This window comes from Solanum stenotomum, chromosome 1, assembly GCF_019186545.1.
Source record: "Solanum stenotomum isolate F172 chromosome 1, ASM1918654v1, whole genome shotgun sequence".
NCBI classification, from domain to species: Eukaryota; Viridiplantae; Streptophyta; class Magnoliopsida; order Solanales; family Solanaceae; genus Solanum; species Solanum stenotomum.
Genome location: NC_064282.1, coordinates 17,937,019 through 17,961,049, shown reverse-complemented (window position 1 = coordinate 17,961,049; position 24,031 = coordinate 17,937,019). Strand labels below are relative to the sequence as shown.

The 24,031-nt window shown below is 32.0% G+C and overlaps 2 protein-coding genes across 7 annotated transcripts in view; one reads left to right on the top strand and one right to left on the bottom strand.

Moving 5' to 3' along the window:
- LOC125845271 (squamosa promoter-binding-like protein 8) overlaps window positions 1-24,031 on the top strand; it is a 156,369-nt gene that overhangs the window by 13,366 nt on the left and 118,972 nt on the right. The window lies entirely within an intron of this gene.
- On the bottom strand, window positions 15,260-23,094 carry LOC125845030 (uncharacterized). Of its 6 annotated transcripts, none has more exons than XM_049524418.1 (10): window positions 22,961-23,094; window positions 22,805-22,865; window positions 22,598-22,660; window positions 21,346-21,478; window positions 20,346-20,643; window positions 19,905-20,033; window positions 19,773-19,822; window positions 19,123-19,220; window positions 18,756-19,043; window positions 15,260-16,138 (listed from the first exon to the last, which is right to left on the bottom strand). In XM_049524418.1, the coding sequence occupies exons 3-10, from the start codon at window positions 22,643-22,645 to the stop codon at window positions 15,656-15,658; spliced, it is 1,527 nt and encodes a 508-aa protein (XP_049380375.1). In that variant the 5' UTR covers window positions 22,646-22,660; window positions 22,805-22,865; window positions 22,961-23,094; the 3' UTR covers window positions 15,260-15,655. The 6 variants fall into 6 exon arrangements, with proteins under 6 accessions (XP_049380375.1, XP_049380412.1, XP_049380392.1 ...); XM_049524455.1 differs by having other exon boundaries at window positions 20,346-20,640; XM_049524435.1 differs by having other exon boundaries at window positions 22,979-23,087.

Sequence of the window (24,031 nt, the reverse complement as noted above, 5' to 3'; positions counted from 1 at the left end):
TGACTTAAAATTTTATTTTTTAGAGGTCAATTGGGAAACATGTAAGAAATTATATTATTTTTTATTGAGTCATTTTCATTTACTATCTTGACTATTTTAGTACTTTAAAGAATTTATTTCCTATCACTTTTATAACAGATAAAAAGTTAAAATTAAGTTTGAACCCACATAAAATCACATATACCCGCAACCCGCCCCGTCCTACATTGATTTTTAAAAAACCCACTTCAACCCGCCCCGCCCCTTTGCCATCCCTAAGAGTAATTGCATATGTTACTGATTCCTTGGTGCAACTGCAGCAGGTGCAAGGCGTTGGTGGTTGTTAGCCTATTATCCCATTTACTTCTTACTCTTTATTCCTCCATTATACCTTGTAATATATGTAACTCCTAAGATCATTATCTTTACTATTTACAACACACCATTTATCTTCCTATTCATTGCTAGGAAGACTTCTTCTAGTATAAATAGTGATGGTCTTCATTTGGTTTGAAACACACAACATATATAAGAAAAATATAGAGTGCATAAATGTTTGTCAAAAAGAGAGTTCTTATTAGTTGAAGGGAGGTGTTCTTGTTGTGGAGCTTTGGACTCAACTCTTGTCCAGAGTTATATATTGTGATTAGGTTGTTGTATCCTAAAGGGGACAAGTCAAGAAGAACTACTGTTGGATCGGTGAAAACATTTGATGCAATGGACTTGAATCTCCTTAAAGAAAGCGAGATATCCGCGCCTCAGCCTGAAGAGATTTATTTTCTTCATTTTATTTTCAATTGTAATCATGTATTTTTGTTATCTTGTAAGTTTTCACTAACAATTTTAAGGAGATTCAGAATGACTACAATTGAAAAAACCACGGATGTCAAGATGGGAGACCTTAACAAGCCATTTCGGTTCAGTGGTAACCATTTTAAGAGATGGAAAGGTAAAGTACTTTTCTACTTAAATCTTCTCAATGTTTCTTATGTGTTAACTGAGAAGAATCCTAATAAAGTTGATGATACCTCCATGGATGATGATGAACTTATTACTCATCATGAGAAAGTGGAAAAGTATGATGGTGAAGAGGCAAGGGGCCAAGATGCACTTTTACAAAAAGAAGAGAGCAACATCACAACGAAAGTAAATTTAATTACTTCAAATAATGCTACTCTTGAAACTCACAAAAATACTTCTTTGAAGCCTAAGAAGAAAAAATTTTAAAAAAATAATGGTGAAAATATCCAAGCACAAAATCAACAAGTTCAAGACAAGGGACCATGCTTTGTTTGTGGCAAGAGTGGGCATATTGCTCGATTTTGCAGATTTCGGAAATGTGGTCCTAACCCTCAAGCAAACGTTACTGAAGAACCTTTTGTGGCGGTGATTACCGACATAAACATGGTTGAGAATGTTGATGGATGGTGGACAGATTCTGGTGCAAACCGTCATGTCTATTATGACAAAAACTGGTTTAAGAAATATACTCATTTTGAGGAGCCCAAAACCATCATGCTTGGTGATGCTCACACTACTCAAGTGCTTGGAAAGGGAGATGTCGAATTGTGTTTTACTTCTTGAAGGGTATTAACTTTGAAATATGTACTTTATACTCCTATGCGGAAAAATTTGATGTCTAGTTTTCTTCTTAATAAAGTAGGCTTTAAACAGATTATTGAATCTGATTAATATGTAATAGTGAAGAAGGGTATTTTTGTGGGAAAGGGGTATGCATGTGATGGGATGTTCAAACTGAATGTTGAAATGAATAAAGTTTCTACTTCTGTTTATATGTTTTTCTTCTACCAATTTTTGGCATGCTCGTTTGTGTCATATTAATGATCGTTATGTTGGAATCATGAGTAGTTTAGGATTAATCCTAATGATTAAAAAGAATTTTGAAAAGTGTGAGGCTTGTAGTAAAGCCAAAATCACTAAAGGGCCTCATTTTCAAGTTGAAAGAAAAACCAATTTGTTAGAATTAGTTCATACTGATATTTGTGAACTTGGTGGAATTTTAACTCGTGGAGGTAATAGATATTTTATCACTTTCATTGATGATTTTTCTAAGTTTGCATATGTTTACTTGATGAAAAATAAAAGTGATGCTTTTGAAAATTTCAAAACTTATCTCCATGAGGTTGAAAATCAGTTTGGAAGAAAAATAAAAAGAATTAGAAGTGATAGAGGCTGTGAATATGAGTCAAATGAGTTTAATTCTTTTGTTAGATCATTGGGAATAATTCATGAAACTACTCCTCCTTACTCTTCTTCATCTAATGGAGTAGCGGAAAGGAAAAAATAGAACTTTGGTTGAATTGACTAATGCCATGCTTATTGAGTCACATGCACCTTTAAATTTTTGGGGTGAAGCTATTTTAATTGCTTGTTATGTGTTGAATCGTGTGCCTCATAAAAAATCTAAACTGACACCTTTTGAATTGTGGAAAGGTTACAATCCAAGTTTATGATATCTAAGAGTTTGGGGTTGTCTAACCTTTGTGAGGCTAATGGATCCCAAGATTACAAAATTGGGTAAGAAAGTTATTAATTGTACTTTTCTTGGTTATGCTTTAAATAGCCTATAGATTTTTTAATCTTGAAGATAATATTGTGATAGAATCAGGTAATACTATTTTTTATGAAAATAGGTTTCCTTTTGATTCTAAAAATAGTGGGGGTCAAAAGATTGAACAAAATATTTTGTCACTACCTAGTTCTTTTTTTAAAAAATGCAATATTTCTTTTAATATTAAAATGCCCCTACACTAACATCAGTTGAAGGAAGACTACTATGCATAATGAATGTGTCCTCTGCATTGAACTTCCAATTAGTGAAACAATAATGTTTACTCCAGAGTTGTAGTGGTCTCAGACTTGAACTATGACTGCTTAAGGGAAATAAAATATCACTGCTCACACATAATAATCAAGATGTTGACATAAGCTTTAAAAGCCATCACGTTATGGTCATGTGTTATCCCGGTTTCATGAGTGCTTTTGAGAATAAGCCAAATTCTCATAGGAAGCGACCTACTTCCACACTCACTTAGGTGAAATCTGTCGAGAGTGCTCATGTAAGCTTAACACTCCACCCATACGGGCTACATATATTCATTAAGAGTTTTATCAACTCAACTTTCACAAATTACAAGAAACAATGCACTCACATCATAGGGAGGGAATAAAAAGATAGTGCATTTTTCATAACAAGTCATCATATGATTAGTTTTTCCCTTTGAACTTGGTTATAGGATCTCTAGTCCCCAGGTTGGGTTTCCTCATATATGACTCAAGGATTTATAGGCTTCAATCCCATCCCCCTCGATGTGCTCCATACCGTTTCTCTTGTTAAGGCCTTAGTATGAGGATCTGCAAGATTATCACAAGATTTGACATAATCAACATTGATGGTACCATTTGTCAAATACGATCTTACATTACTATGTTTACTTCTTATAAGTCTGGATTTACCTTTGTAGTAACGATTTTGAACTCTACTAATCGCAGCAGTGCTATCACAATGAATTAAAATAAGAGGAATTGGTTTTTCAAATAAGGTATTTCAAATAACAAATTTCTTAACCAATTCGCTTCCTGACTAGCTGAAGCTAAAGCAATTAGTTCAGCCTCCATGGTAGAGTTAGCAATAATAGTTTACTTTTTTGATCTCCAACAAACAGCACCACCACCTAAAGTAAAGACATAACCAGTGGTAGAACAAGAATCACCTGATAAAGTGTTCTAATCTGCATCACAAAAGCCTTAAAGTATAACATGATATTTTTTATAGAACAAACCACAATTTTTTGTTCTAATTAAATATTTCATAACTCTTGTTATAGCATGCCAATGTTCATTACCTGGCTTGCTTGTAAACCTGCCAAGTACTCCTACTGCATATGCAATATCAGACCTAGTGCAATCAGTCACATACCTCAAACTTCCGATTATGCTAGCATATTCCTTTTGACTTATTACATCATTTTCACTTTCAACAGGAAATACGTGAACACTTGAATCAAAAGGAGTTGCAACATGCTTGCAATCAAGAAAGTTATATTTTTTCAAAATTTTCTCAACATAATGACTGGTCAAGGAAAATTCCATCTCATGTTCTTGTTATTTTTATTCCAAAGAATAACATTTGCCTCACCAAGATCTTTCATATCAAAATGGCTGCTAATAATATTCTTAGCTTCATCAATAACAACATTCATGTTAGAGCCAAAGATCAAAAAATCATCAACATATAGGCAAATAATCACATGTGAATTATTTCATGACTTATGATATATGCACTTATCACACTCATTTGTTTTAAACCGATTTTCAATCATGCAGGAATCAAACTTTTCATGCCATTATTTTGGTGCTTGTTTCAAGCCATATAGGGATTTAGTAAGTTTACACACTTTCCTTTCTTGGCCTGCTTCAACAAAAGACTCGGGTTGTTCCATATAAATTTCCTCATTTAGGTCTCCACTTAAAAAAATAGTTTTTACATCCATTTGATGAAAGTAAATCAAAAATTGCAGCCATAACAATTAAAAGTCTTATGGATGTAATTCTTGTTACCGGTGAAAAAGTATCAAAAAATTATAGGCCTTCTAGTTGTTTAAAACCTTTTGCAACTATAGTCTTGCCTTATATTTATCAATAGATCCATCCAGTTTCAACTTTTTTCTTAAGACCCATTTGCAACCAATAGTTTTACAACCCGGTGGTAAATCAACTAACTTCCAAATTTTATTAGAAATCAGTGATTCCATTTCATCACTTACAACTTCTTTCCAAAAACTGGAATCATATGAAGATAATGCTTCTTTCAAAGTGAGAGGGTCATCTCCAACATTAAACTCATAAAAATCAGGACCAAAATCTTTTTCTACCTAGTTCTTCTACTTCTACTTTATTTCAATTACCCAACCCCCCAATTAAGGAATCAAGACCAGAAAACCAGACACCAACATAACTACAAATTATATATAAACACACTTAATTAGTAGGTAATTATAAGGTTTAATTTAATTAAACAAACAATAAACCAAAAATCCAATAAAAAGGGTGACATGTATTAACGTGTACGTTTGTTCTTAAAATTGCTTGTTTAAGAATTTACTTGACAATTAATAATATGACTAAAAGATTACAACTTTTTTCTGTGAGTCAAAATCACCATATATGATTAAAAGAAAAGTTTAGAAAAAGGGAAAGCCACTTCATTCATTCACCTTTAATTTGGGTTAACTTTTTATCTTAGAGATATTTAGAGGACAATTTAGATTCCAATGATTGAGTAAAAGTTAGCTATTTTGATGGCATTTACTACCAATTAGTTAATCATCACCACTTAATTAATTTGTTGTCCTCTCTGCTAAGAAATCCGTTTAGAAAACTATATAGTCATAGAGTGTATTATTGTCCTAGTCACCTATTTCCAAATTAAGACAAAAGTAACACTGAAATCAAGTTAAAATATTATGAAATCTCAATTGAAAAAATAATATCGAATCAATCACCCGTGGAGAAAAATCATATCAAAATGATTTCGCCTATTCAAAACTATGAGGGAATGTCATGACCTACTACTAAAATTCTGAATTTTAGAACAGTTGTGACATTATGATCAATAAAGTGAGTGAAAATAATAATAATATATACTAAAAAAAATAAAATAATAGTAAAAGATGGTAGTCCTTGAAATCCCACAATTATTAAGATTGCAATTTTGTGTGTACATCTTCTTATTAAGATTGCAATTTTGTGTGTACATCTTCTTATGCATCATCTGTCTTTCAAGTACTGTCTTTTTTAATAATTTAATCATATAGTTATATTTTCTAAACTATAGTTTATTTTTTCAAAATGTCGCATTTTATTAAGACTATACTAATTTGAAGCAAAATAATAATAGAAACTTCTTTTTCTTCTTCTTTTATTTTTTTTTCAAAATATATTTATTTAAAATTAGAGAAAGTAATTACAAAATATACTAGTTTAATTAATAAAATAGAATAAAGGGTATATTATTGAGGAGATGAAAATAAGAGTTTCCATAAACCACTATTTATTTAGTGACTTGTGACCTCAGCATCACTATCTAATATTAATATTTTAGGGTAAAGTCACTATCTCCTACTCCATAGTCTATTACTCCATAATTTGGACACAATTCTTTGTGTTATTGGAAGGAGTGGCAAAGGAAGAGACAAATCTAATCTCTTGGACCCAAGAAAATCTTCCTAAGTTTATAAAATCATTATTCTCTATTTTTTCACATTTTCTTTTTATTTGTATAATTAATTAAGGACCCATCAAATTAATAATACGAGAAGCATTTAGTGACTATAAAATTGAAAGTAGTCATCATGAAAGAGTTGTAAGCTCATGGGGCCAACCTAGCTAATTTTTTACAAATTATAATGCATAAAGAATCCAATGAGCAAATGGAGAAAAAAGTATTGAAAACTTGGAATCTTATGAAGAAAAATGTAGTTGATTCTTCAAAACTCCATTTTAAAAGGGCCCATTTGTTGAATGAACATTTCCCAAAATATTCATATGATTGATGGAACATCATATTATCCCCACCCCCCCCACCCCACCCCAAGGACCCCTTTTTTAATCTTTATTTAGTCTTTTTACCATTTAGCTACAACGGAGAAGAATATGACTTTTCAGATATCTTAGTTTTTATTGTAAATATAAAGATCTCTCATAATTTATTTATTTTACAAGAAACTACAAAACTAATTGACTAGTTTGTTACATTTTTTGTCAAATTAATTGAAACAAATTTATATTTATGTGATTATTGTTAATATCTTTTTTTGTTTGGTAGGGTCGATTGAGATGTAGCATGATTATGTCTCAAGAAAATCAGCATCTTTTTTTCTTTATTATATACGTATTTTTTATATAGAATTCTAAATGCTTGGGTATTAAAAGAGGACAAAATATTCTGGCATCATTTGAGATTTGCTGAGTATTATGTCATTTAAAGTTATTGGAAGTTGTCCAACACAATCCTTTTAATATTAATTATTGTATTAATTTAATTTTAAGTTGCTATTGATCATAATACGTAAGCTTGAATAATAGTGTCTATTTTTCATTTTCGCACATGCAAATTTTGCTCGAGGTACTGTATGGACAAAGAGTACCCTATCAACTAAAAATATTTACTCGCATCAGTTATTTACGCTCATGTGTATTGAGATATAATCATATAAGTATCATTTATACAGTTAAATATATATTATGAAATGTTTTAGATATACTCAGATACATATCTTATAAATAAATAAATATACATTCAGTTATACATATTACGTAGTAAAAGATATACATACAAATATACACACTATGAAAGACTAGACAAACTTTCAAATATACGTATTGTGAAGATTCAGTGTCAATGGGAATTGGGATCATCTTCAAATATGTATATAAATGATAAGAATAAAGATAGTCAAATAGTGTAAAACACATATATAGAGTAAGTTATTCTAGATATACTTACATATTGTGAAAATATACATAACACTATATCTCTTTTATACTGAAGAATATATTAGTTTAACTAAATAACTTTCGTGTATATCGAAAATAAATCAAAATCATACGATGTATATTATACTATGTATACAATGTATTAATATCGCAAATAAAAAGTCAACTAACATTGAATTCTACTTCCTATTATTTTTAAGTATATGCCTATATAGTGTGATTTTAGGAGAAAAGAATATTCTCCTCAACATGATTTTAGAGGTAGGATACAAATTTAACAATAGAATATCATTATTTTTGGACTTAAGTTGCTAAATAAATATTGGGTAAAAAATATCGATTCGAATGTCTAAAGCAAAATAATTTCCCATCGATAGATCGCTTATAAGTGAAATAAATTAGTAACCCGAACAATAACACAAGTAACTGCTATAATTAATGGTATAATTTTTTTTCGAATATTATAAGTATAAATAAGTAAATTTCAAATTAAAACTAATTAGAATTGCGTACTTAACTTAATTAGTGAAATTTAACAATTTATAGCTGTAAACCATAGTGTCATTATCTTACCGTTGTTACGTATCAATCAATCTACATATAATAATTAGGAATTTACTGTTATTTTTGCCTACTTTTTTTTTTTATTTTTTCTTACTAATTTGACACGCTTTAGCTTAAGATATCATAATTTAAATTACACATTTACTGTTAAAACTTTAACGTTTAAGTCAATCTTTAGAAAGCATTATATGCCAAGGTTGAAAAAAAAAAGGAGAAATAAATTTGTGCTCTTCTTCACTTCACGCCCTTTCATATAATAATTTATTCGTATCAAATATTTATATTGAATCAATAAATATAAATACATATTCTTTTTTATACATTTATTTATATATCACTTAATTGTGTATAGTGTTATTTTGATTTTTAATAGATAATGCTAAATTAATTAATTTGATATAGATATTATTCGATGCAGATAAATTTTTACTTCCTCCCTCCACCTGAGATTGAGATGGGTGTGGGTGGGATGTATTTTTTCTTTTTCTTGTGATTTATTTATTTATATTATATTAATTATTATGTAAAGAACAATAAAGGAGAGATGAATCAAAAGTGTTCAACTACTCACTCCTTTAATTTAATTTAATTTAATTTTGTGGAGAGAAAAAGCAATAGATGCATTTATTTCCTTTTCTCCCTTTTTATTTTCTGGAAACATGAAAAAAAGTAGAAGAAAGTTGGATTATTTTTCTTTTCCTCCCACCTGTATCTCGTGGTATCATAACTTTTTTGACTCTCCAATTTAATTTGACCATTCAACCAATAAAAGAAAAGAAAATCGTTCAACGATAAAGAGTGTGAACTAATGATCAATAACGTTCAAATTTAAAATATCTAAAATACAAAAATTCAAATTACAAAAATAATAAAAATATTAAGTGTGTAATCGACATAATTATTCAAAAAGGATTCATGACACATGTAACTGTTTGTCATGAGCCTAGGCCCTAGCTATGCACGAGTCACGACTTCATGTTAAAAGTGTTCACCGTATGAATGTGAGTTATGTTTTATGAAAATCTTTACTTTTTCTCTTTCATTCTAATAATAATATTCGTCTTAGATTTCATGTACACCTCATCTTCAAAAACTTGTCAACCTACAAGTCTGTCAGTATGTTTGATCCATCTTTATCAGTCCGCCTTCCATTAAGGGCATAGATGTATTATGAGACACTAATTATTATGCAATCCAATCAAGAAGTAACATCAGGTGACGATTACGGATCAATGTATCTTAAACTTTGATTAATGTCCATGTTCAACGTATATGTACACATCTCATGTTGGAGATTTTAGAATTCTTAATAAACATTATATTAATTAACAAAATAAATCACTATCAACGATTATAAACCCATAATGTCTGGTTCCCGCCGACCAATCACATTTGATTGATATAACATTTGATCATGCATGCTTGCTAATAATTAGTAACGATTATAGCGCGTTTTACATATCAAGATTTTTTTAATAGACGTGTAAATTTTAAAATTGACAAGTGAAAATAAACGAAAGGAAATAAATATGACATAGGATAGATTGAGACCATTTGTTTAGTAGAGTATAAATGGACCTCTCCAATTATTCGTTAATTAATTAAGGTCAATTAATAATCATAATTAGTTTGACAATGACTAATTAATGAACAGGGAATGGAAAGAAAGAGAACAAACGAAGCATAGGCTTAAAGATGAAAAGTAGTTATAAACGGACGGCTCAATAAAATTGATGACCTAAGTCACATTTGAAGAAGTGGTCTTAAAATTAATTAATAAAAAATTCATATATTTTCATTTAATTTGTTTTTATTTTGTAACAATAATATCATCTTGTCTATGTCTTGGTCATTTAACGATTACTTGCTAGCTTTAAGTATTGATGGAAAATCTGGTAATTTTATGAACCAAGACTTTGACAACATCTATTTAAGTAATATTCGTTGTAAAAAAAATATACATTTTTATAAATGAATTTGTATTATTTAATGATCTCAATTTTGTACTACTAAGTAGATGTTACAATAGTTTTTACATTTAAAACATTGCATTGAAAAATTAGCTTTGACCAGTAAGAAAATACTACAAGAGACTTTAATTCATTTTTAAAAAAAATTAATATCAATATTAAATTGTTCTTTTCATCACATCGCATTTATCTGAATAATTACATTCCAAATAACCTCTATTACATTCCAAATTAAAAAAAAAAAACAATTTTTAAAACATATTTTTCTATTGCTCTATAACAATAATTTATAAAATGGGGCCTTTGATTTGGGAAGGTCTAAAGCAATTGCTTAATTAGTGGAAATTTCTGTCCAATTATTTTGGCTATTAACGTACTCTTTGAAAAACAAAAAGGTGGATGCTCATAATGGAGCTCTCGTCCTACTTCATCTAATTAAAGAAAAAATATTGACAAATATTTAGGCATGTTTAATTTTTGTAAATTGCTAGTGCTTGCTTAATTATTTCTCCTAGGACTTTGGATACTACGAGTCAGTTTGGATTAACTTATAAAAAGTACTTCCTCCTTTTTATAAAGAATGATCTAGTTTGATTTGGTACGAAGTTTAAGAAAATAAAGAAGATTTTTAAATCTTGTGGCTCTAAATTAAAGTTATATCAAATATACAAAATTGCCCTTTAATCTTGTGGCCTTAAAGATGTCACGTGAAAAGTTGATATTAAAATGTTACCAAAAAAAGAAAGAGGTCATTCTTTTTTAAACAGACTAAAAAGGAAATGAGGTCATTCTTTTTTAAATGGAGGGAGTAACTTATAACTCAAAAATTAAAAGTCATAAGTAGATGGTACCCTATTTTTTACTTATTTTAAAACTTTTTTGGCCTAAAAGTGGGTGCTTAAAATTACTTTATAACCTTTTCAAACACCTCCAAAACTAAAAAATAATAATCTTAAAAATCAAAAACAACTAAAAATAAGTTAATCCAAACGGGTACTACATAAGGACCGATAAATGAGATTTCTTCATTTTCAGCCTGAGATTTTGAATTCGATCTCTAGAATGAATACTTTTTGAGAAACTTACAGAAATCTCATTAATTAGTTTAAAAACTAATTAATTAGATATAAGCTAGTTCGTAATATTACAAATCCTACCAGATTTTGGTGCGTTCAGATACATTCAAATATGCCCATATACATGTATCTCGAGATACTGGGGTCAAAATTTGGTATAAGTTGCTCTAAATACACTGTATCCGAGTGGATTCGTATATATCTGAGATACATAGATGAATATCGTTTGCCTCCCTCACATCTCACTCGTCACTCTCTTATTATATGTATCCCAGATTCATGTGAATCACACCAAACACACACATTACATGTATCTAGTGTACTGATTTACATGTATTTAGGATACCTAGACAAATCTTGTTCGCCTTCCTCTTGTTATCGCTCGCCTCTCTCCCTATTTCAACGAATCTGAAAGCAAAAACATGTATCGAGATGTATCTAATTTGAAATATGATATGAAATTATTAATCAGTAACATAAATTCTAATCATATCAAATTATAGGAAAAATTGATAAATATAATAGAAATATTTGTGTAGTTAGACAGTGATATTATGAGCCTACTCAATACAATATTCAAATTAAGAGTTAGTGAGTTTTAGATACCGATTACCAAAAAAAACTATAAAAATAAAATAAATGATATAAAGGTATTAATACCAAGTGTACTTGGAGATTGAGAACATTAGAACATGGAGGAATCCAAAGACTTGAGTGAATTGTCTCTTTGTCCTCTTCATATTTGTTACTAATAATAACAATAGTTACAAAAATGTGGACTATAGTAAGCCACCTTTCAATTTAAGGTACTTCATAATATCATGTGGTGTCTCTCCACTTGTTTTTTGATTGGGTAACACACTAAGGGATTGTTTGGTAATTATGTATAAATTATTTCAGATATTATGTTAGGATAAGTTATTCTATCATTACTATAATATTAATAGTAGGATAAATAATTCAATGACTACCTAATACCTTCAATCAAACATATAATAAAATGATTTTGTATTTTATCTTGAAATTGTTATACCTCATATCAAACGACTCCTAACATGATTCATTCATTAATCTCATTATAGTGCATTTTTAATCAATAAATAATAATTAATGCAAATATTAGCTAAGAATGGAAAAGATTAATAAATGTGAAAATGAATAATGAATTCTCGAGAACCCCCATCATATGACCTAAGTCCGCTCTTATTATATATATATATTTAACGTAAATACTCGATACATATAAGTTTTGAATGGAAGGGAAGTAGGGGTGATGAAATGCAACACGTGATAGAACATATGAAATATGAATAATGCAGTGCACTAAAAAAGTTAAAAAGGAGACAAGAATTTGACGTAAGTCAGTGGATTTCTTGAACAAAAGTTAGCAAACAGATAAAATAAAAAAGGACGGTCCTTTTTTAATTTGATTTGATTATGATTTTTCAACAAACACTCATCACTATACTGTATACACACAAAAATGCATGAAACATGTCAACACACAAACTTCAAAACGGCAACCAAATTGTTGCTCTCTAAGTTAAAATTCATTATCATCTTTTGTTCTTTACCATGAAAACAACCATTTATTATCACTCCTTTTTAGGTTACAAATTAACTCCATGAGGTAGAGCTGTTCAAAATCGAATCAAAATTGATAACCTGAATCGAAAAAAAGTTATTGGCTTATCAGTATTGGGTTATTGGTTTAACAGTTTTGATAACGATTTTTTTTTTGTTATCGGTTATCGGTTCTTGACGGTTTGAAGTTTTTTCTTAACGGGTTAACCGATAACCCGATGATAAATTAAATAATTATATTTATATCATTTTGTATGTAAAGTCCTTGACTTAGAGTTTGGTTACCTACTTTTATTTTTGGTTGTCTCAAACACTTGATTATTCTACAATGCAGAAGTGTTTAATTTGCTTTTGAGCAAGATGTAACTTGTGAACTCATGCGCATGGTTTATTTAGTTTGTCACCTTGTTTCTAAGTGATTTTCAAGGGTTTTTTTTGTATCAAATCTTAATGGTTAAATCGATATCGATAAAAAATCGATAAACCAATAAACCAATATCTTAATGGTTCTATAACGGTTTAGCATCTCTACATACCGATAACTAATAAGCCAAAACGATAAACCTCAAAACTGAACCGACCAATACTCAGCCTACCACGAGGGGTGGTCATGATATTTTTGGTTTTGCTTAACAATTTTTTTTTAAAAAAAAAGTCTTTGTTTAGGAAAATTCGATAGGTTAAGTTTTTGTTGTCTATCGAATGTAAAATTATTCTGAATATTTTAAGACAGTGATCAACATGTTTAATTAACCACAATTGAATTGGATATAATATGCTGTTCGGTTAGATATAAATTCTAACTTTGGCCTATAAACCAGATGTTTAGGATATATTTCATGGACAAAAGTTAAAACTTCTATCTAACGGACAACAAACACTCTTTCTAGCCAATTTTTTCAACAGGTCATTTTCTAAAGTATAATTTACACATATCACATGAGTTAATTATATTATTTTCCTATTTCTCCCCCAAATTTCAATCCTTAAAATTTATGAATTTCAGAAACATCATTTACTTTCGGATACATCAGCAGACATCCGGATACATAGAGAAGTATGTATCATAAGGGAGCATGTATCAGATAGGGGTGTACAAAATCGAACCGAAAACCGAATCAAACTGCAAATCGAGTCAAACCGGAAAAAAAACCAGACTAGTGGTTTGGTTTGACTTGGTTTGGTATTGAAAAAAAAACCCCCCGACTATATTTGGGTTGGTTTGGTTTTAATTAAAAAAAATCAACCCGACATTATATATATAATTTTAAAATTTTATTTTATACATAAAAATATTTACTTTGATGTAATTAAATTTTAAACATTTCTTATACTTTTTCATAGTTTTTTATCTTTTAATATATTATTTCAAGTTTGGAACTTAGAATTTTGAATGGTCAAATAAAGATTATAGTCTACAGATGTTTGTAATTATAATAAAGCTTAAATCAAAATCAAATTAATACTAATACAAAAAGAAAATCAATTCAACACTAAAAATGACAATAATATTGAATATTTGTTCTTTAGTTTTACATTGGTTTAGACAATTAAAATACATAATCTAATTTTAATTTCCTTTAATATTTAATCATGTAACTAAGACTTATAAACTTATTTTAGCATGATTGAGTACTTTTAAATTATGATAATTTTCATTATGACTTGTTAATTTGCAATATTTGTTTTACGCGATTTCATTATTATATTTTTTGTTGGATATTTTAGTGTCATTAATCATATCATATTTTGTATTTTTTTTTAGGAAACACCTTAAATAGTTGTATTTTGGTAGGACTTAAGAAATATTTGAAGTACAAGTAAATTCTATGTTTGTATGAATACTTTACCGGTAAAACCCGAAAAAACCCAAAAATCTGAAAAAATCCGAGGTTGAAAAATTCGAGTTTTATTGGTTTGGTTTGGTTTATAAATTTAAAAATCCGACACAAATAGTTTGGTTTGATATTTGAAAAACCTGAACCAACCTGGCCATTTACACCCCTAGTATCAAAGAGGGGATATGACATCCAGATACATAATGGGAAAATATCCGAGAGGGGAGGAATGTATCAGAGACGAGATATGACATTCGAATATATAGGGGAGGAAAGTATCCGAGAGATGAGGAATGTATCCGAGAGGGAAGGGAGTTATGGAATGTATTAGAGAGAGAGAGGAGTGATGTAACCGAGATGAGATTTTTGAAAATATTTAAATAATTAAAAATTCTAGAGATTATGGTAAAATAAGATGTATATTTAAATGATGTTTCCTTTCCTAAATAAAAAATATTAGTCGGGGACAAAACATTCAAGACCAACCATTTTACGACACAGTAAGCATAATTTTCTGCTTTTGAGAGTATAATTGTAATTATTAATCGATCAGAATTATATTTTTGTCATATAACTCAAATTTACATCCCATTCTTCAGGGAGGTCAGTTTCTCATACACATGTATTGGCAATATAAATTCGAATTTCTGCACTATGATCTATTAAAGAGAAAACACTTCCTATTAAAAAAATTTCAATTATAAGGTTTTAACTTAAAATCTCTGATGTGGAAATATAAGTACCATTAGACCATAAACCTTAGTGAATTTACAACTTCTAAGAACAAATGGACAAGCTAAGAAATAAACAAGAGAACTCAGAGATGAAGCAAATTTGCACATCAGAGTAAGACTCTTTGAGACACTTTTTTACCACATCATAAGTTACAGGAATTTGCTTCATTCTTCACCCTTTTTTTCCAGCCACATTCCTTCCCTTTTTTTTCCAATTATAGAAAAGGGAAGAGGGGCAGGGGTCAATATGCATGTGATAATTTTATATATCCTATTCACCTGAATTTCTAACAAAAACGATCGAAACATATTATGACATGATGGATGAAACACCTTGTGGAAACGGGTTAAGCATCAATATCCAGAAACCGGAGGATGTTCTTGTATACACTTCATTCATCTTTGTTTGATAGTTCATGTCTTCTTCTCTGTCCTACCTCTACTAGTAATGTTAGAAGAGCTTCACAAACTTGAGATGCATCAGCCTCCGTTGGGTTATCATTTAATTCAGAGTATACCATCCAAGCATGATCCAGTTTCCGTTTTGGCCTAACCACCACCGAGCCAGGGACTTCTGCATCACAACAAGTAACAAGCCCATCACTCTTCTCACCATACCTGATCTGAAGAAGCTGGGCACATGCAGCCATCACAGCACCAAGAGGCATCACCACTGGGAATGTAGTTGCAGGTTGGGCAGTGGAAAATGTGGGCAGTTCTGCATGTGCCACACGAGATAATGTGGCCAAAACTGCTGGAGAAATGCTGGCTTCCGTTCGGAAGGAAACAACAGGAAGCTCCCTTGGCAAATGGTATTTGCTCAAGAATTCCTTCCTCCTCTCATAAGTCAAATCTTCCAAAGCTAGCAAGTCCCCCTTCAAAACAGCAGCAGATATTAGAATACCTAACACAAAAAGCAAACACTCAGCAAGAAAACAATTCCTCATATATCTGACATGTGGAGCTTGGGATGTTTGGATTTTTTTTTTCGTTTTGCTTACTATGAGCACCAGAAAATCAACCATCATGCTAAGAGCATCCAAGTCAAGAGATAGGTGTGTTTCAGGAACATCCAGAATGTAAATCTTAATGCGGAAGTATCTGGACATTCAACCCATAATAGGCAATGTGTAGAGTAGCTTAGGACTATCATAAACCCGTTAGGGATAGTTGCTATGACACCCTCCCACACGTGTAACTTGATCCTAGGGTTTACGCATGGATTTGAAAACCTTTTGTCTCATTTCTAGGAAGGAGTCGCGAGGCTAACGAAGAGGCATGTAAGTTCTGAGAAACAACTGAACATGTAGCAGATACAGGAAGTAATCTCAACAGGATAAGGAATGAGGTTAGAGTAAGTTAGTGACACGATGGGCTGAATTGAGAAAGAAAAACCCAGAGAAATCTAACAAATAGAGAAAAAATGATCCTAAAAACAAGTTCAAGTTTGACTCTACTATCATGTAAACAAATCAAAGCATCCAACCCAGAACAATAAAACTAATGAGAAGTGTAGCACAGAACCATTGTAAATCCTTTTCAGCTAACACAATCAATGATGAACAGGTGACGTATTATCTCACACTTTTCAAACAGTGTTTCTGCATTGAAAAGGAGGAGGAGAAAGTCCAGAACGGCAACAACTTACATATACAATATTATGTCATATACAACGGATACACATTACATACACTGCTTACATGGATGCAAGTAAATATATAACCATAATAAGTAACAAAGAAAAACTTAATGTTACTCCAATTATTTACTCTACTTCTCTTGTCCTGCATCTTTTGTTAAATGTCATATAATATAACTTTGAAGAAAACTGTAAGTTGCGGGTTCACATCACTTACAGGACTTATCAGCTTAAGCCATGACCTTTATCATGAACAACGTTATTTGAAACTTTCATAAGGGATCTCTTGACTCATCTAATTTTCTCTGAAACAAGGATGAGCAGATGTTTCTCAATTTTTTTCAGCCACGTCATCAGTCAGTCAATGTAGCCTGTTGGACCACACAATCTGCTATCCATGTCTTATAGGAGAAGGTTACAAGTGATCATTCCAAAAACAGAAAACAAGTGTTTTTTTCTGTTTATAATTCCTTAAAACAAGGTGTTCCAAGCTTAGCCGCCAAAAAATTTACAACTAGCTTCTGATAATTTTTGAGTCAATGCTGGGAGCTTAATATACTGTCAAGAAATCACTATTCATGGTTGTTATATAACCATATTCAAGCAGTAAAGATCTATAACTAGGCCATATGCATAGTAACAGCCTTCCATTAGAAGCCAATCATATGCATGAAGCTACTAATCCATCGTAATAACAAGTGAGATATTCCAGAATAATGTCAAACCCTGATGACACTGTTTTAGTTCTAAAATCTGGTTGGTTCATTTTTAAACAGTAAATTAATTAAAAAATACCTTATTTCTTTTATCCCAAAGGTTTGAAGAACAATACCTGAATAGCTCACTGATACTTTCTTACCAAAATACCCTACAGCGTTTTGCATAATCTCTCTGACAATATAGGCTTACACAGCCCTTTCCATGGAGTAAGAGGATGAAGAAAGCTTATACTGAAATTCCTTCCAACCCCTCATAATCTCTCTCTCTATCTCTCTCTCTCTCTCTCTCGTACACAACAGACAATACCGATTTACTTCTGCTGTCATGTCAAGTTTTAAAATCATCTCCAACACCACCCCTTTTTCTCTTTTTCCCATCACTTGTTGTACACATTTTCTACAAAAGCCCAACATCCATGAATAGTATTAACACAAAATTTAGCTCCCAGCTATTACTATACAGCAGAGGGGCAAGTGTACACACATAAGAAAGGAACCATACAGTACTTTCTGATGCACATTACACACTCAAAAAAAAGCCTTCAAAATGGATGTCAGTTTACTTATATCTGGCCTACAGGATCTCCTCCTCCAAAGACCACAATAATTAATTACCTCCTAATAACAGGAAGAATAAAGGCAGACCACTAAATTATCTTGGACGAGTTCTCGAATTCTGTAAGTGCCTTGGTGCCTTTTCAGATTTCATATTTTGACGACCTAACTTCAGTAGAGATCTACACTAAATTATTGCACGCCCACAAGTACCTCAAGTTTGAGCTTTCCTTGAACATCAAGACATACTTCCATCGTTGTCTTGGCTGCCATTCCAATTACTTTCTTAGGTTTCCAACACAATCTTTACCTTTAACTTCTTCTGTTTCCCCAAAAAACAAAATTCAAAAGATCTTTGACAGAAAACAAACACACATCACAGGGATCTTGCATATTACTCTACTTTGTACACGTTGACCCACAGCGTGAAAGAGAGAATTACTCTACAACTACTGATGATTTTAAGCATGACAGAAACTTCATCTGATCATACAATATTGGGACAGAAAACAAGACAATCCGACACTAGAAGAATAGATTCACATCAATAACAGAGAATGCGACAACTAGAGGATATACCTTGATTACTTTACAGATGAGGGTCTCCATAAGCTTGCGAATGTTTACATAATCACCAAGTTGTCCTTCTCGTAAGATGTCTGAAGCAATTGGACTTCCACCATACGGACTCTGTGCTAAAACCAGCCCTCCAACCTTATCTTTCAGATCAGTCCAATACATGGACAGAGCAGCTGCTGCATCTACTCCTCCTTTACTGTGTCCAAGAAGCAAGACACGTTTCCTGGAACCCCAATAAATTTCTTCAATGTAATCTTTAATTTCTCTCGCATTCTTCTCCACACAGGCCTGCTTATTTTATGTTAGGTAGTCTCACAGAAAGCAGTAAGCTGCACACATGGTTTACAAACAAGAAAAATACCTATACCTCACTATGAATTTTGGCTATATGACAAGTGAGCCCCATTTTTGAAAAGCTTGTTTTTGTATTGACAAAATAAAGCGGTCCATGATTGCTAAAGAGACCTGCATAGAGAAGAGAAGACCAGTAAATATCAGGACATCTGCTACTAAAGATGATTAGCTTGCTCATATCTCAAAAGACACCTTGAACGGTAAGATCAATTTTCCAGCATCCCCCTAATAAGTAATAACTACTCCCTCCGTCCCAATATTGTGGCACGTTTTCCTTTTTCGTCCGTCCCAAAAAGAATGTCACCTTTCTATAATTAGAAATAATTTAAATTTAAGATTCCCCTTCTACCGTTAATAAAATGATTTATTTCAAAATTTTCCCAACTTTCTTAAACCTTGTGTCAAGTCAAACGGTGTCATATAAATTGGACCGAAGGAGGTAATAATTAAAAGGTCCTGAGTAAAGCATGACCCTAAATATGGTTAAAGACAAGTGCAGGCAAATCTGGGGAAAATAATCAACAGAGCTGTACTGACACAAGCGAGTGTTGGCACAGTACAACTGATAAGCTTTCCATTAATTCTTTGAGGCAGATCTAATTTCAAATTTTAACCATTTTGGTTTGTTTACAATCACTATTGATGGGAAAAGGGTGTTTTTACCTGGAACTAACAAGTAAACCATTGAATTTGGTAATCCATGTAGACCATGCCTGTCAAAAAGAGATCAGAACAAGTCAAATTGTGTCCGAGTTGGCAGTTGCAGTCAATTTACACATCAAGTGGTGTTTTTACCTAATATCATCAATGATTTCCACAAATCTATCAGTTTGATCATCAACTGGAGGCATATGTGAAGCACGTTGTAGCCATCCAATATCATCAGCTGACCCACGAACTGTCCTTCTCACCCTCTCTATAAGACTAAAAACAAAATGCAAAAATCATGAGGAGAAGCACTTCAATAAGCGCACAAATTATACGAACGGGTAGAACTACCAATACCAACTGTTCCTTAAAATCAGTAGAATAAAAAATAGAGAAGTCCTTAGACTGCAAGAAAGGAATATAACAGCTTCCAAGATTCTCTAACTTGACTTTATTTTAAAAAAACAAAAACAGCAGCATCTATGTAGTTTCAGTTATCGATGTGACAATGACTATCCATACATATGTATAACAAGCATATGACGGGCAATTTAACATGCCAACTTGAATCTATTCAGATAATCGTACCCTTGGAAAATGGAAATGCCATTTGGGCTGGTATTCCTTGATAAAACCTGTGCACTGGAACCCTCAGATAGGTCCTCCGAGTTTGTGGCTGCATTACCACTTTGGGATGATTTTCTAGATAAGGTCCTGCTTAATCCTTCATGGAGAAGTGGAGCATCAACAGATGATTGAGATGCTTTACAAACAGCTAAATCACTTCCACTTGACGAAGCAGTATTTAAGGCCGGGGATCCTCTACTTTCGGCAGAACCAAATGTAACCATCTCCTGGCCTCCTAAGCCTCTGGAGGCAGGTTCTGCTACAGTTGGAAGCAGGAAAAAACATCATGCAAGCACTAAATTGGTCAGTTCATCAAATTCTAGAAGAATCTGAAAGGAATTTGCCCACACCGGAGTTACAACAACATACCCAATGTAGTCACACCAGAGTTCAGGAGTTAATATCATGTCAACTATATTTATGACCATGCAGCATCTTATGTCGAAGGGGAAAAGGAAAAACGGAAAGAAAAGCTTAAAATCTCAATTCCTAATATCTAGTGCCTCAACCTAAAAATCTAATGATACCAAGATACACTGTTGCAATTCAAAACAGATATGATCCAAGTATGCAAACAAAAGAATAAGACACTCATTCTCACTTACTTAAAGGATAAACATTAACTTTCAATCATGTCACTCTAAGTAGTAAAAAATCAACAGTTTCACATGTCCCATTAGCTTTCGCCACAAAATTCAGCATGGGAAGTCTAACCTGGATGATATTACTTGGATACAATTGGCAACAAATTCAGAAAGGGAACTTTTTCTCTTAATATTCTAAGACAATAAAAATAAGACTTTAAAAGGTTGAAATTCTAAAACAAATGCAGTATACAAAACCTTAATGGATCAAAAACCACCTAACGACCTATCTCAACCAATAATCATTAAATGAACTCAGGAGATAAATTTACTAAGGGCAAAGAAAGGGAATACATGAAAAGGTTCATGAAGCTCACCAGAATAATCCATGAAACAGCGAGTAAATAAAGATGTCGTCTCAGAAAGATAGGAAGCAGCATCATTGAGAGCCGGCACAGAGGTAAGTAGCTGAGGGATAACCCTATTGTTTCGTAAAGAGCTATCATTTGCCTGGCCAAATAAAGAGGACTGCATGAAGTTTAAATAATAAAAGACAAGAAAAACTTTCAGAAAGTTAGGGACCAAATGCTTCAGAGATGTACATAGAGATTATCAAAAAACATGTACTCTTGAAAAAGAAGATAAAAGCCAAGTAATATCTAATAGAAGTTGATAACTTTAGCCCTTAGTTCTTGGACAAATTGCTGATATCCGACCATAGTCCAAGTCTGCATAAATGGTAATGACCTTGCCATGTAAGTGAGAGGAAAAGCAAAAATGTCAAATGTAGGTAGGGATGATAATGGGCCAAACTTCTGCAGTTATGCTTATCTAGTCTGCCTGTACATATGGGGCTTGGTGTTGTAGAATTGTGGATTTGGCAATAAAGAGGAGATGTGGGCACTGTTGGTATTCTTAACCACTCAGTCCTCCACACAGTTTCTCCATTCCTTTGCAAATCCTGTTTGACCTAATTTCACATCAACAGAGACCTTCGGTTACGGTTGCCTAGCATGGCTTAAGTTATTAGTTGAAGCTTGAAAAGTCACTTACCTAAAATCAGAACTATTATTGTCACTGCACGCAAACCTAAGCAGTTAGCTAGTGGATCTATATACACTTACTGGAGGCTAATCCCGAACATGGTGAAAAATGGAGTGTGTGAATGAAACAACAGGATGTCAGTATGTTATGAACCATTTAGAGGGTACACAATATATTTTGTGCAAATTTTGTTTCTCGACTTCATTACGAAGACTAATACAATGAATATCTTACACCAGGACTATCGAAAACTTCTATCCCAACCAGGGGCTAATTACAAAAATGTTCCATATAAGAAAACATCATGACAAATGCATACGCGAAGTACCATTAACTGATCCAAGAACCCCTGGATCAACTAAAACCATAAAGACCTCCCTTCTTCGCACTTAAGTTTCAAACATACAACACGAAACACAATATCCCCATAATTAGCTTTACACTACACATACTGCTGTATTCAAAATGAAACTCCTTGGAGAATTTAAACATTGGTACTTCTATTTAGCATAAAACTGGCAAAAAAAACATTAAAGGAAGGTTTTTTTCCCAATAAATTAGTAATCATGGGTGAAAGCATCTTACCACAAAGGGCTCCCTCGACTCCTGGGTTGTATTGTTACTCCCCTCCATATTATAAACTCACAGCTAATAAAGCAAAGAAATTAAATTGAAGTCATAAACCAAAATTTAAGTAACAAATATGAAAAACCATCAAAAGGGGCGGATGATCAAACATAAAACTTGCAAAAATGATATCTTTGATCAACACAATCATAAAATTTGAAATACCTTCAAAAAACTAAATCAATCAGCAGAAGAGATTGAAATGAGCTTTGGCAATTTTACGATTCTGAAAAAATGATTTTTAAAATTATTTTTTTTACCAAAAAAATAAAAAAATTGTAAATAGGAGGCTTCGAGAATGATAGAGAAAGAGTAAATTACTTAATTGCAAAGCAATACCAAAGTTAGCGAACACTCCATTGAAGAGAAAAACGGCCGAAATTCTTTGAAACGTCGTCGTATAGAGATTATACGAAGAAAACGACGGGGATTGACGGTTATGCTTAGAGGAAATGAAGATCGTGCACCGCCCTATTTTTGGGCTGGGCCACTTAGGATTTTGATCCAACTAGTTTTTCCCCCGCCCCCCCAAAAAAAAAAAAAAAAACTACCAAAAACATTCTTACCGTATTTACTAATTCTTCTTATAGTTTGAAATAATTACATATTCTCTCATTATTTTATAATTTTACACCATATTTTAAGTTAGATACATGTATTTTTGCTACCAGTTACACTAAAATAAGGAGAGGTGAGCAAGAGAAGGAGAGAGGATATTTTACTACCAGATACACTAAAATAAATGAGAGGCGAGTGAGATCCCTTGATACATGTGAATCACACTTGAGTATCTAGTACTGGGATACCATATACAGAGAGAGTGGCGAGTGAGAGATGAGAGAGGCAAGAGAGGAGAGTGGCTAGCGAGAGAGGAGAGAGGGAAGCGAGAGAGTCAGATACATGTGAATCCACTTGGATATCGTTGTAACTTGACGCATCACATACATGTATCCAAAATCTGGAAAAATTTATAATATTGCAAACTAGTGTAAATTTAGATAATTAGCGCTTAAACTAGTGGAATTTCTGTATGTTCCAATCATGACTAGTTTTCAAATTTACTTTTTTTTTCCACAAAATTATTTTCTCTTATTGAATACCACTTTCAAAAGAATAAAAGAGACGTGTTAATTTAAAGAGTTCAACTTTTTGTATATTTAAGTCGTATAGCTAGTGAACTAGTTATATAGAACGTATATAAATGGTACTAAATCTTAACAAACATGTAAACATTGTTCACACTATTATTAAACAAATTTAACATCCTTTCTCCATGAATAATGTTCTTCCATATTTCCAACAACATAATAAAATTGCATGAGTTATGAAACTCATGTCTTTCTTATTCTTAGCTTCACATAAAAATGAAAAAAAGTGAAAACACCGTCTTAA

Excerpts from the sequence above, each read along its gene's own strand:
- LOC125845030 (XM_049524418.1), bottom strand. The coding sequence starts at position 22,645 with ATGGAGGGGAGTAACAATACAACCCAGGAGTCGAGGGAGCCCTTTGTG. Across the intron at positions 20,034-20,345 it reads GGCATTTCCATTTTCCAAGG|TCTTATAGAGAGGGTGAGAA; the intron begins GTACGATTATCT and ends TTTTGTTTTTAG. Across the intron at positions 16,139-18,755 it reads TCATCTGTAAAGTAATCAAG|GGGGACTTGCTAGCTTTGGA; the intron begins GTATATCCTCTA and ends GCTGTTTTGAAG.